The sequence below is a fragment of the Numida meleagris genome, chromosome 10, assembly GCF_002078875.1.
Source record: "Numida meleagris isolate 19003 breed g44 Domestic line chromosome 10, NumMel1.0, whole genome shotgun sequence".
NCBI lineage: Eukaryota > Metazoa > Chordata > Aves > Galliformes > Numididae > Numida > Numida meleagris.
Window position 1 is genome coordinate 15,090,838 of NC_034418.1, and position 13,006 is coordinate 15,103,843.

Below are 13,006 nucleotides of genomic sequence, written 5' to 3' on the forward strand. Positions count from 1 at the left end.
CTTCTCTTCTCTTCTCTTCTCTTCTCTTCTCTTCTCTTCTCTTCTCTTCTCTTCTCTTCTCTTCTCTTCTCTTCTCTTCTCTTCTCTTCTCTTTCCTCTTTTTTCTTCTTTTCTTTTCTTTATGCCAGTCTTTGCTTTACTAACTTTGGGGAATGGACAGTCTTCAGCTCTGTTACATGAGCTATGTAGCTTACAGTCACCACTCAAGAAAGGAGTTGGTGGTTCTTTTTTTCCCCCATGAAATATTACTAAAATGAAAATTGAAAGTTACTCTATGAAAATTGTGGGAAGCAAACAAGAGGCTTGAAAAAGCCAAAAAGCAAGAGTATTACACAAGCTTATGGTAAGAAGAAGTGAAGCAACTAAAATTACCAGAAGGGGGGAAGTTGAACATCCTTATTGTGTAAAATACAGCAGAAACTAAATTACCCCAAGCAGCCTTGTTGCCACTCTATACCACAAAGACAAAACTGACAACCTCTCCTATACAGGTTTCAGCCACTGCAGCTTATTAGTTCTGATAGTTTCACCATTGTTTAAAAATACAAAGACTTTACATATCTGTCTAATACACAAAGTTCTGCTTAGTGGTTTTAAACTGAAATTAATGTTAGCAAAAAAAAAAAAAAAAAAAGGGTCAGTTCAGATATTTTCATTATGACAAATGACTGAGAACAGTTTTAAAGGATGTGGCCTCCATGTTTCAGCAGTCATTTGGAGCAGCTCTGTTTCTCCCCCAGATTGATGAGAGTGCATGAGAACACAGCATGGCTCGTGTATTCTCGGAACGCTCATTTCTGTGAAGGAAGTGTGGAAACGGCCCAAGGAATCCATCCCGCAGCGTGACTCAAAGGACACGTAGGACAGTGCCACGATCCTGGGCCTGTGAGTTCAGAGCTAATCCTTCATGTTCTTGCTCTTTGACTTCACCAAAATTGCGCTCACGCGGTGAATTTCAGAGAACGGCCCAACAAATCCTTGGGAATTATAATGGTGTCAAATTTAACACCGCGAGGCAGAATTTTTCCTTGCTTACGTGTTATTAAAGAGATTTTGAATGCAGTGGAAATAACCTGGGGATTAGTTTTGTGCTTCCTAAGAAAGGAATTAGAGCCAACAGTTCTAGCGTGAGGCATCAGGGAGCTTTCCCCCGTGTTCTGGTGGCTTTTTGGTCCTCATCAGGTTCGCTGGTCCCATCACCAACCTCATCACCGTACTTGCACCGGCAGCGGGACACAGTGCCGCGAGTGGAATGACGAAGGTGGAAAAGCTCGGGAGTTAAGCGAGAATTACATGTCGACACGGTTCAGGCTCAGCCTCTGGCAGGATCATTGTTTTTAATGCAATTTACTAATTAAAAACGAGCACCAGATTACGGAAAGACTGGAGCGAAGCGGCTTGCTGGGGCGGAACTTCAGCTCCCTGCAGCGCCTGCGCCAGCTCCGGTTCTCATTAACTATAATTCATTGGAACGCCGTCCGGCCGTTATTAAACCATCTTCGGCACACAGCGCGGTTCGTGCCGTGACCGCGGCTCGCAGCGGGGCCGCTCCTGCGCTGCGGCAGGGCCGGGCGCGTCTGTTCCCTTCAGCAGATGCACCGTAACCGCATTATCGCGGATTAGCTGGATTTCTTCCTTTAAACGCACACTGCGAGAACCGACCTGCCGGCCAACTGTTTCTTATCGGCCCTTTTAATCTGCCCGAGCCCGGCTTTGCTCCTTCCTTTCGCAGCTATTTCTGTCACCGCTCGGCGGGGCGCAGCGCCGCGCGATGCATCTCCACGCTTCCACCGGGGAATCCCTGCCTGTGCCGCCTCCTCCTCCTCCTCCTTCTGGCTGAGCTCCTCGAGGAAAGACCCAGAAGGCGGCGGCGCGGGGCTGGATCTAGGGCAGCGGCGGGGCGCGAGCCGGGCCCGTGGGGGGGCGGGATGAGTCGGGGCGCGCCCCAGCCCTGCCCCGCCGCAGCGCCGCATGGCCCGCGGGGCAGAGCGGCCGCGGCTGCAGGAGCGCGGCCCCGCGCTAAGCGCTAAGCGCCGCAGCCCCCATGGATAAGGCGGCCTCGCTGCACAGCGCCGTGCCCGCGCCGTCGCCCCGGCTCTACCTGCCGCGGAACTTCAGCTGCAGCGCCTGCCTCTATGGCAGCCTGGCCGAGCGCTGCAGGGGCGGCTGCAGCCCCGACGGCGACGCTCCGCCGCCGCCGCCGCCGCCGCCCGCCCCGCGGGACGCGGCCCCCGAGAAGCCGCCGCCTCCGCCCCGCGGCCGGGAGCCCACGCTGCCCGCCGTGCCGCCCAGCCCCACGCAGCGCCGCCGCGCCAAGTCGCTGCCCACGCCCGGGGAGCGCGGCCTGAGGCCGGCCCCGCAGCACAGCCCCTCGCGCCGCAAGACCGTGCGCTTCGCCGACTCGCTCGGCCTGGAGCTCATCTCCGTGCGGCACTTCTGCGAGGCCGACCTGCCGCGGGTGCCGCCGCCCGCCGCGCCGCGCCACGCCGACCTCTTCAAGACCAGGAAGCCGCCGGCGCTGGGCGAGCTGGAGCCGGTGCCGTTCGGGCCGCCGGTGCCGTTCTGGCCGTCGCTGGAGCCGCTGTTCCCGCCGCAGCCCGGCGCCGGCCCCGGCTTCGCGGAGCGCGTGCGGCAGCACAAGGTGAGGCTGGAGTGGGTGCGCGCCGAGCCCGCGGGGCTGCGCGGCGCCGTGCGCGTCCTCAACCTGGCGTACGAGAAGGCCGTGTCCGTGCGCTACACGCTCGACCGCTGGGCCAGCTGCAGCGAGGTGCCCGCCGCCTACCAGCCCGCCGGGACGGCCGACGGCCTCACCGACCGCTTCGCCTTCCACCTGCCGCTGGGCCCCGCCGCCGCCGGCTCCGAGGCCGGGCTGGAGTTCGCCGTCCGCTACCGCGTGGCCGGGGCCGAGTACTGGGACAACAACGGCGGAGCCAATTACCGCCTGCGGGGCCGGGCGCGCTCCCCCTCCTCGGGGCCGCCGCAGGACCCGGACAGCAGCGCCTGGATCCACTTCATCTGAGGGACCGAGCGGCCCCGTCCTCGCCCCGCGCCCCGGCGCTGCGCTGTAAGTCGGCAGAGGATGCTTGGAATTGCGTTCGCGGATAAGCGATGTGTGCTTTCTGTCCCGTTCGCGCTGCGCGGGGGGAGCGGTCCGACTCCGGGCAGCGGCTGTGGGCCGTGCGGGCTGCTCCGTCCCCCGGCCTTGGGGCGCTGGTCGGCGCTTCGGCGCCTGGAGCCCCGGCACTCGGCGTATTCGAGCGTATTTAGGAAAGTGCTGGGAGAAGTAGTGCGTAGTCGCTGGAAGAACCAACCGAGGGGTGTCGTAAAGGAAGAGTTCTGCTTTAAAGTCCTCGCGGTGTGCGGTAAAGATCTGTCACGCTGCGGTAGGGCTGCCCCGCAGGGATGCAGCGCGGCAGCCAGAGGTGGCAGGAGCTCGGCCGTGGTGGTGGCTCTCACCCCTGCAGGTTGATTTCCATTTCCCGTCTGACTGAAGTTCCTCAGCTAAGGTGTCGGTGCAGGAGCGCACTGCTTGGAAAACGCTCCAAATTTTGCTCCCAAATTCCAGAATAGGGCAGATTTCACAAAGCTGGATAAGCTCTGGCCGAATGAAGAAAAGCCATATCTTGCCATATAAAGATAAGTGTATCGATAAAAGCATTGGGGTGACAGAGTATGTTGACTTCTGCCTTCAAAGCTGTGTTTTAGATTGATGTGAGCAGTGAAGTGTTTTCTAGCTTGCTTTTTGAGGCAGTGGACGTGGGCTTCTGACCCTCCGGGAGCTCAGCAGGAGAGAGACCTCCGGAATGCCACTGCTCAGAGGGGTAAAACTCATGTTGGTATCATAGAATCGATTGAGTTGGAAAAGATCCTTTAAGGCCATCTGGTTCAGCTCCCCTGCAACGAACAGGGACACCTACAGCTCCATCAGGTGCTCAGAGCCTGGTCCAGCCTCACCTTTAGTATTGAATGGGGCTTCTACCACCTCTCTGGGCAACCTGTGCCAGTGCCTCACCACACCTACTGAGGAAACTTCCTCCTATCCAGTCTAAATCTCTCCTCTTTTAGCATGAAACCATTTCCCCTTGTCCTGTCACAGCAGCCCCTGCTCCAGAGTCTGTCCCCTTCCTTCTTACAGCCCCTTTAGTTACTGACTGGCTGCTCTCCGCTCTCCCTGGAGCCTTCTCCTCCCCAGGCTGAAAGGACTCAGTTCTCAGCCTGTCCCCATAGGAGAGGTGTCCCACCCCTTGGAACATTTTTGTGGCCCTCCTCTGGACATGCTCTAACATGATCTCTAGGAGGGCTGTAAGATGGAATCTTGAACATTTTGGATCTTCTTTGGGTTTTTCAGGAACGACATTAATTCTAACTAACTGTGTTTTGGGGTTCCTTGTAAGTATATTGAACTGCTTGGTTGGTGTCAGGTTCTCAAGGAACCTTTTGATTTCAATCGGAATTGGGAGCACTTTTGTCTCCTGCGGGTCTGGTTCCATCAGAATAATTGAACTGATGAATTCTGGAGAAAAACGATTTGGCAACTTGATGGAAAACGAGCATTTCCTTTAATTCCTCTAGACCTCTTTCTGGTCTAATAGAAAATCACAATGACGGTAGCTGTTCTATTCTATCATAGCTTGGTTTTAGTTCCCCACCAAGTTTTCTCATCCCTGTGGTCTTAATAGAAGCAGAATATAAAAGAAACATATTGCCAGGACCTACTGAGTATCTCAGATGTTAGAGTATTAAGGCCCCGATCTTGTAATAAAGTAGCACTGTGTATTTAGTACACATCTACAAAGATAGAATTGCAGAAGTAGGTCTTAGTTTGTGATAAAAGCATACTGAGTGGTGTATGGCTAATGAGAGCCCAAGTGTCTTTTAGTTAAACCTAGCTTTTTGTAAGAGCCTTAATGCTGGAGAGAAGGGAAAGGACTTATCTCCATTTGGAAGCACTTTGAGATATGGTGGGAATACAGCCAAACACCTTTGTAGTTATGCTATAGCTTTCCAAAATGTTTTTTTTCTTGGCCTTCTGTACCCACATACTAAACCAAGAACTTATTCTGGAGCATCCTGATGCTGTTGCTCGAGGGGAAAAAGTAATTTCTATGCATTTTAGGTTAACCGGAGCTATAACTTTTTAAATGAAGTTTTATCCCCTTTTTTGAATAAATATCTGAATATTAAACCTTTGTGGGACGTAGTGCACCAGAAGAACATTTTGCAAAGCAGGCTCCTGAGCTTTGAAGCAGCTCAGCCTGTCTCCAGCTCTGAATTTTGTGCGTAGCTTTATGGGCTTGATCTTGAACACAGATTATCGGTGACGTGTGTGTCGCTCCAGTAGAAGATCAAGTCTTCTGGAGGCACTTAGGGACTTCTGAAAGCCTCCGAAGGTGAGGTTGGCCCAGAGGATGCTACTGGCAAAGTCTGTGGAAGAAGTCTGAGCTGTTTTAATAGAAACTCCTCAGCGATATATGCCAAAGCTGCACTGCTTTGCTTGCACATTTTCACTTCTATCACGTTCGTTTATTGTCAAGACAGGTTTCAAAAAGATGTCTTCAGGTGCACTGAGTGCAAGCACTTTTCCCGCTGGCAGCGCCCATGTATGGCTCCCACCCCTCAGTCTTCAGCCTGGTGCTGTCCCTGTGTGGTTAGCCAGAAGCACTGTGACCAATGGAGGGGAAAGGCAACTCCCAAACAGAAATTAGAATCTACGTAAATGATAACTTTGGAGGAGGAAAACCTGTGCTGAACAGGGTGCTTCTCTGCCCTGCAGGACGTCAGTCATTTTAATGGGAGCAGGAGCAAGAGAACTTCTTAAAACACATTTCTAAAGAAAGAAGTTTCACGAAATGAACTTTCAGAGGCAAAGTAAAATATTTGAATTATTTTTCAGGAGAATAAATTGTCTCCAAGCCAATCTTCTCCCGGAACACAAATGTCAGCTCCACTATTTTTGCTTGCGTGACTAAAGCCCGTGGCACCTTCCCCTCCAAGTGATGTAGAATGGTGTAGGCAAGGCAATAATCCTTAGGTAGCGTGCTTCACTTCCAACTGAATTATTCATCGCTTGTGTCTTTGGAGATGCAGAGATGTCTGTCATTGATTGGGCAAAATCATAGCTTTATGGAACGTGCCATTTATTTTATGTGCAATACAGTGATACTTTCTGCAGTAAGTCAAGTTGTACTGTATGTCTATAGACACTAATGTCTGCTGTTGCACAGTTAAGCTGCTTGATTTTTTGCATGCGATTCCATGTCTCTTATGGCAACATTTCCGAAATCTACCCAATTAGTAGGAATCCTAACAAGAATCAAACCAATTAAGTGACTGTAGACTGAATTTCAGCTCGCTGGCTGTATTACTCTTCGTTAGCGTAAGAACAAGAATTGAAACGTCGTACTCATTGTCAATACACGTACATTTCTTCAGGCTAATTAATTATCTCCTCCTTTTACCATTTGCAGATAACTTCTTGATGCGTATGTGTGTGCCTCAGTGTCCCATTAAATAGCTGAGTGAGTGCACACTGTTACTCCAGCACGTGTGGGGGACGATGGATCACCTCAGTGAGCAAATGTCCGTTCACGCAAACGCACGATCTCTTTGCACATACATGAAATGTTTGGTGGTAGCGCCAACAGGCAAACATCTGCTAATTCTGTGTTTTAACGTCATCCACAAAAATACTCCAAATCTGCTTTTTAACCTGTTATTAAATGTCTATACTGGAATCTTTACGTGCCTTTCAGCTTTTCCTAGGAAGAGGTCTTACGTGTTCCTTAACACTCCCACTGCATGTCCAGTAATGGCTTTCTTATTAAAATGAAATGAATACCAAAAATATAATAATCAATTCTCATTCCGGAAGCGTTTTCAGCTGTTCCAGAAATGCCATATCTGTAGCAGCCAGAAGAATTGGATAATGTTTTCCTGCATTAGCGTGAAAGCAATTACTGTCAGAACCACATCTTCCTGGTATACCTCTAAAATTATGTCGTTGGGTAAAAAAACTGTGACTGTACTAAGTATAACAAAATATATTTATTGTATATATTCACCACTTACACAGATATTCTAAATATATATTCCATCTCAGAGCAGAGGTTCTAGTTTTTTATGAGATATATTTCTGTAGATGTGATCATCTTTACAGCTTTTCCTGTGATTTCTCTGATGCTGCATAATGCTTATAGCTTATAGGTGGACTTGATCTCTCTGCACACTCTGTACAATGGGATTCAAGTGCTCACTGTAAAGGATATCTGAAGAAAACAATTTCTACTTTCTGATGCTGTGCTGCACGGCCTTTTGGCAGACTACCCCTAATTCTCTTTCTGAAAGCACTCCACGTGTCCATGTGCTGAATATATGGCGGGGTTACCTACTGAAATGAAAATAATGTTGAGTGCTGAAATTAAGGTTTTACGATCATGTACAGTTTGATGGAGGAAGTAAACGTGGGCTCTTTCTTTACCCAGTTCTTGAATGCTGCTTCTAACTTATTTTGAAGAGAGTTTTTTTGACCCAGGATTTCCCCATCCTGCATGAATATCCTCTTCCTTCAGCTATTCTGAGTTGCGTTTGAGCTTTCCGTTTTTGAGAAAGATCGGATTTTATTTTTATGCAACATGAAAAATTATTTTACATTCCATTTTGTGGGGAGGCAGGAAAACAGCTTTCCTTCTACTTTTGCTCTTTTAATGTTAAATAATAGCATGCAGAATAAAATATGCTTGAAATAACATATGCACTAGGAATTCCAAAGAATATAGCTAAGAAAAATGTCAAATGTGAGATATGCTTTTTAAAATGTATGTGCTCTCATTTAGCAAGGCAGGAAAAAAAACCCTAGTCCCCATTGCAAGTGTATTTCTACCAAGGAGTTCTTTCTATGCAATATGACGGTGCGCCTGTTCTTCAGGGGTAAACCTGGTTGGTATCGTTGCTGTGTTGGTGTGTTGTGTGTAGAATATTCTGTTAAAAGTGTCATTAACGAAACTGGGTCTTAAATAGCGTTAGATTTTGAGGCTCTTTTGTGTCCAGTCCGACTTCACTAAACCATAAGCACCCTCTGAGGAACAGCAGCAAGGCGGTATCTCATAGACGTGCAGTGAGGTGTCGTGCATTGAGCTTTCCTCTAGTCCATGTCACCTTCCAGGAGGAAACACTGCGTTACCATCGTGCTTTCAAATTTTGTATTCCTGTATCTTAACAACAAACCAAACTGTATTATACTTTTACACTCAGACAGCTAACACGTGTGTTTTTAAAGCCAATCCAAAGTACCCCAAACCCCAGATTGTTGGGATTACTGTCAAGTCCCATCTCCAAACTGTGGTATCCCAAGCGTTTGTGTGCACTGTGTAGCTGGCTCGGTGGGCAGCACCCCAGCACCATGTTCTGTGCTTTCAGAGGGCCAGGACACCCCAGCTGTGCCTGGGTGCAGGAGCCTGTATCTGGGGGACAGCCCATGCTGCGCTGCAGGAAAACTAACTGCCGGGACAGAAAGTTACTTTTCTTGAAGCGGTTTAAACAAACCTAAACTCCCCCGGTACAGCGTTAAATTGTTGCTCTTGGTAATGGAGATGCTGTCTGTCCAAGGCAGTGTCTGTAACGTGCAAGCTTGTATTGTTTCCTTGATTTACACGGGCTTTGTTGAAGAAAGAATTTGTTCCTGACTATGAACATTACTGGTCTGTTCTTTTGGTTGCAGTTTCTTCTGCAATGTTGATGCTTCACTAAGTAATGTTTGTTTCTAACGTTTGTAAAAATAATGTCATATCACCAGAAGTTCAAAATCCACTTTTTCTAATAATGCCTTGTAACGTAGCCTTACAGTATTTCAGATTATTTTCCACCAAAATGGCATCTAGTCACTGGTTGTCACGTATATTTATAAACCTGTAGCTTCTCGATGTCATTAAAGATTAACAAAACAAATTGTGAGCATGTGGTGAATAGAAACCTCATTTTTTAACAGACAGACTGTGAGCTCTTTTGGCTGGGGGGTCTGAAACAATTCTGTTCTGTTTCATCCATGGTGCGTGGCAGGGAGTGATGCACTGCCCACCTGGAGGCAAGTGGCCATCTCCAGCGTCTCCGTTCAGAACGTTCTGTGTATGGAGTTGGGTTGGCAGCCTGCTCTCCTGAAGTACAATCACTTCTCAAGAAGATAAGATGAGACTATCAGTTGGCATAAGTGCATGTAGCTATCTTTATAGTCTTGTATCTTTAGCACAGTTGCAGATAAAGGCAGTGTAGCAGTCTGTAGTCCAGAGAGGGATGCCTATATTTTACCTGCTTGTGGCTTTAATCCTTCCCAGCTCAGTGTTGCTGTGGTCACCAGCACTGAACCATTCTATGCAATTGAGCATTGGGCTGCCAAAAGCCTGTGCTAGGTACCAGCAAATACGGAAACAGCAGTCTTTCTTTCTTTCAGGAGAGCAGAGAGGGGCTCTCATGGCAGGGAAGTACGAGATACGTGAATAGTGATTTTTTATTTTATAAAAAATAATGGTTTCAGTTCTCTGGTGCTGAAGGGCCACTTGGTCTAGGAGGAGGGTTTCTAAGCCTTGTGTATATTGAGCACTAACTGTGGTAGAGCTGTTTCTGTAATGAGCACACGCTCTTTCCTCCAGTGGTGATGCAGAGTGGAGGCTATCTAGGTATTAGCTAGATGAAACTTCAGGGACTCTTCCAAATCTGCTTTTTCTGACACCAGAATGACTGCCTGTTCTTCCTTACAGCTCTTCACTTACACAGGTATAGGTAGGAAGGAGGAACTGGCTGGGCCAACTGTGAAATCTCTTGTCAAGACTGTGTGAGATTCTCTATCAGAAATATTACTTTAGATCACATAGAGATGACATGTTATCCTTGCTACCACAATATGGGAAGTAGACAGATTCCTTCCAAGGCCTTAAACATCCACATTCTCTTCTACATTAGCTAACATATTTACCAAGCAACCTGATTTAAGAAATGCCCCTAAGTCTAATGAAAGGCAGACAAAAACATTTCAGTGGTAGCTGAGCTGACTTTGCCTTAGTAGCTGTGGCACAAATGGGGCAGTTGGAGCAGGCAGGAATGGCCAAGAATACTGAGTTCTGTCATTTTCTCTTGATCCAGCCCCCTGCTGTGAAGAAGGGAGGGGGTGATGGCTGAAAAACAGAAGTACTCATGGGTTCCAAGTGCAAACTCATCCTCCTAACTCGTGGATTGATTTTCATGGCAGAAGAAAGGCAGAAGTGCTATGCCTCCATTAAAATACATCTCTGAGGGAAAGACACTCAATAACATGAATAATTGAACACTATAAACAAATGACAAATAAAACAGCCTAATAGCTGGGGATGTGGGACACTTGTACTGCTTTAAAATAGATTGGGTCGGAAGGGACTGAATTATGCTTTGTCAGGAAGAGAGGGATATCAATATCGTAAGGGAAACTATCCAGTGCAGATAGCACAGACTGTGTTCCTCTGCCAAGGAGTGCTTCTCCAGGACCGTGTCCCAAACAGCCTGGGGAAGGTGGAGCAGAATCACACTGAGGACATCCCGAGGCTGCTCTTAGTCCATCTCTGGCCTGTGCCATCTAGAGCATTTTTTGCTGCCTTATTGGAAAGGCTCCCATTGGCCTAGTGGGTGGCATCACACTTGGAATAAAACTGCAGACTGCCCACGTGTATCCCTCTCCCTGCCCCAATGCCTCACCTCGGCAGCCTGGCAAAGGCGGTGGGAGGGCGGGTACAATAAAAGGAGCGGTACAGTTCTGTGAGGAGTGATTGTAAACATTTTCAATGACAGTTTCCAATATTCCTAATGTTTTTTTCAGCTCTTGAAGTTGACCTAGGCAACTAGCTGTCACTGCAGCTGAGTCACTGCGGTACCGGTCGGCCCAGCAGCCGAGCTAGGGCTGACCTCACTTCCCACTCCTTCCATCTCTAACATTCTGAGCGCCACCGTGTGGGTAAATTACACAATTACTTCTTTTAAAACGAAAAGATTGAATCGCCGTGTTAATCTGACAACCTGGAACACTCCGTTCCACCCCCTGGAGAAGTTGTGCTACCATTCAGTTCTACACCATCCTTAGTTCTCCTTCCCTCCCAGGTCAGCCATGCAGGTGCTGACATTCCCCCATTGGCTCTTGCATTGCAGTGGAGAAGCCTCACGTTTTCAGTTGAAGAGCTGAGGGTCGTTCTGGATCAGCTTATCCAGAGGTGCAGCTCTGAAGATAAATGTGATGTCCTTTCCATGTCCATCCAACAAGTTACAATTCTGTGATGGGAGCCATTGCTACAGAAAGATCCCAATTCCTGACCTATCAGTACAAAGAAAAAGCAAAGAGACTCCTGACCTGCAGGACATCAACTCTCTGGAGACGCCAGTTAAGGGGAGCATTAGAAACTGAGACCTGCCACACTCCTAATCTAATCATGAGAGGCTTAGGTAATTGTCTTACTGCTAACTTAATGACAGTGAAGTTCACATTGTCCTTATTTTATATGCTCACAACAGGCTCCTGACAAATCAGAATGATTTTCCATACAAACATGTTTCCAATACTTAGGTTAGTATTATATCTAGCATACTACTTAATATATCACCTTTATTACTAAAATTAACGATGGCTCACTAACAATGCATAATGGTACTTTGATACACCTTCTATGTTTAACATATTGCGTGATGAAAACCCAGATTAACAATCTACACAGACAGCAGTACTAGAATGTCACCACCTCAAAACACCAGTTATTATTATTTATGTGGTTTTGTTCTTCTAGCTTGATACCATTGACTTATTTTTCCCCTCTGTTCAGAGTAACAATTAAATAATTTGCACTTGCATGCACGATGGGTTGATTCATAGGGAGAGGCAGCAATTCACTGGTTGAAAAAAGGCAATGTTGAGATACACAGTCTTTTCAGATAAAAACCTTCAAAACTAAATATGGATTGAAAAAAATCCCAGTTTAACTTATGTGATACAGGTAGATAATCTGAGAGATAATGGGGTTGGTACTTGTGAAACAGAAAGGAAATGTGATGATATAATTAACCCCTGTGATATCAAGAGATGTAATTATTAGTTGGGGGAGAAACACGGAAATTATGATTTCCCATAGAAGTAATCTCATCACCGGGTCTGCAGTGTTTAGTATCCAGTAATTATGAGCATTAAGTTCTCAGGATCAAGACATAAAAAGCCCCAGATAAAGCGGTTATTTCGTAAAAAAAAAAAAATCATCTCCTTTATTCCTTTTCTGTAGGAACACACTGGTAAGCATGGTTAATTTTCCCCTCAATTTACACAGCATTTAGAATTGTGTCATAGTCCAAATCTAAAATACACTCACCCCATTTTATTTTGATGAAAGGCATTAATTACAGATTGATGCTGGCAAACTCTGGATTTATGCTGCTGCAGTCTGGCTCCAACCAGCGCGCGCTGGCCGAGCTGAAGCTTCTTCCTGATGAATGCAGCAAGGCTGTGGGATGACTTGAAAGCCAGGAGCTCTGCTTGAGTAGCGTACATCAAACTTCCAATGGAATTCCACCTGTGTCACCTTAAATGGATTAACATCCCCCTGCTTCCCATTAGATCAGTTGAAAGGCACTTGGTTTTCTCCCCTGATTTGTGCCTGGCTTCTGATCGCTGTTTTAAAATTTTATTTTAAAAAGCTTTACTCTAAACCTCTGCTGTGCTGTTATGTTTTTGTAAGATGCAGGTCTGTACCTCTCAAACTTACCTTCAGATGCCACATCAACTTTGATTACACGTTTATGGATTCATTAAATGTTAAGTCTAATGGAATTAGCTGCTTTAGTTTACCGGTTTGCAAAGTGAAAGTTTTAGTCTCATCCATTGTACGTCCTCATGACAGCAGTGTGTCTATATGATCTTAAAGGCACACACGACTACATTATATGCTGAAGTATTACTGATCACACGATTTTCAAAGAGAATCAACCACAATTGCTAGGCACATGACACAGA

The 13,006-nt window shown here is 47.1% G+C and overlaps 1 protein-coding gene across 2 annotated transcripts in view; it reads left to right on the plus strand.

Moving 5' to 3' along the window:
• Positions 1 to 8,949, plus strand: part of LOC110404563 (protein phosphatase 1 regulatory subunit 3E-like) — a 21,444-nt gene extending 12,495 nt beyond the window's left edge. Inside the window, exons 3-4 of one of the 2 annotated variants that reach the window (XM_021408958.1) lie at positions 741 to 3,064; positions 6,468 to 8,949. In XM_021408958.1, coding sequence (XP_021264633.1) covers positions 2,045 to 3,019 — 975 coding nt within the window. In that variant the 5' untranslated portion in view covers positions 741 to 2,044 and the 3' untranslated portion in view covers positions 3,020 to 3,064; positions 6,468 to 8,949. Of the gene's footprint in view, positions 1 to 740 lie in introns of both variants that reach the window. The other variant, XM_021408957.1, reaches the window with a different exon arrangement.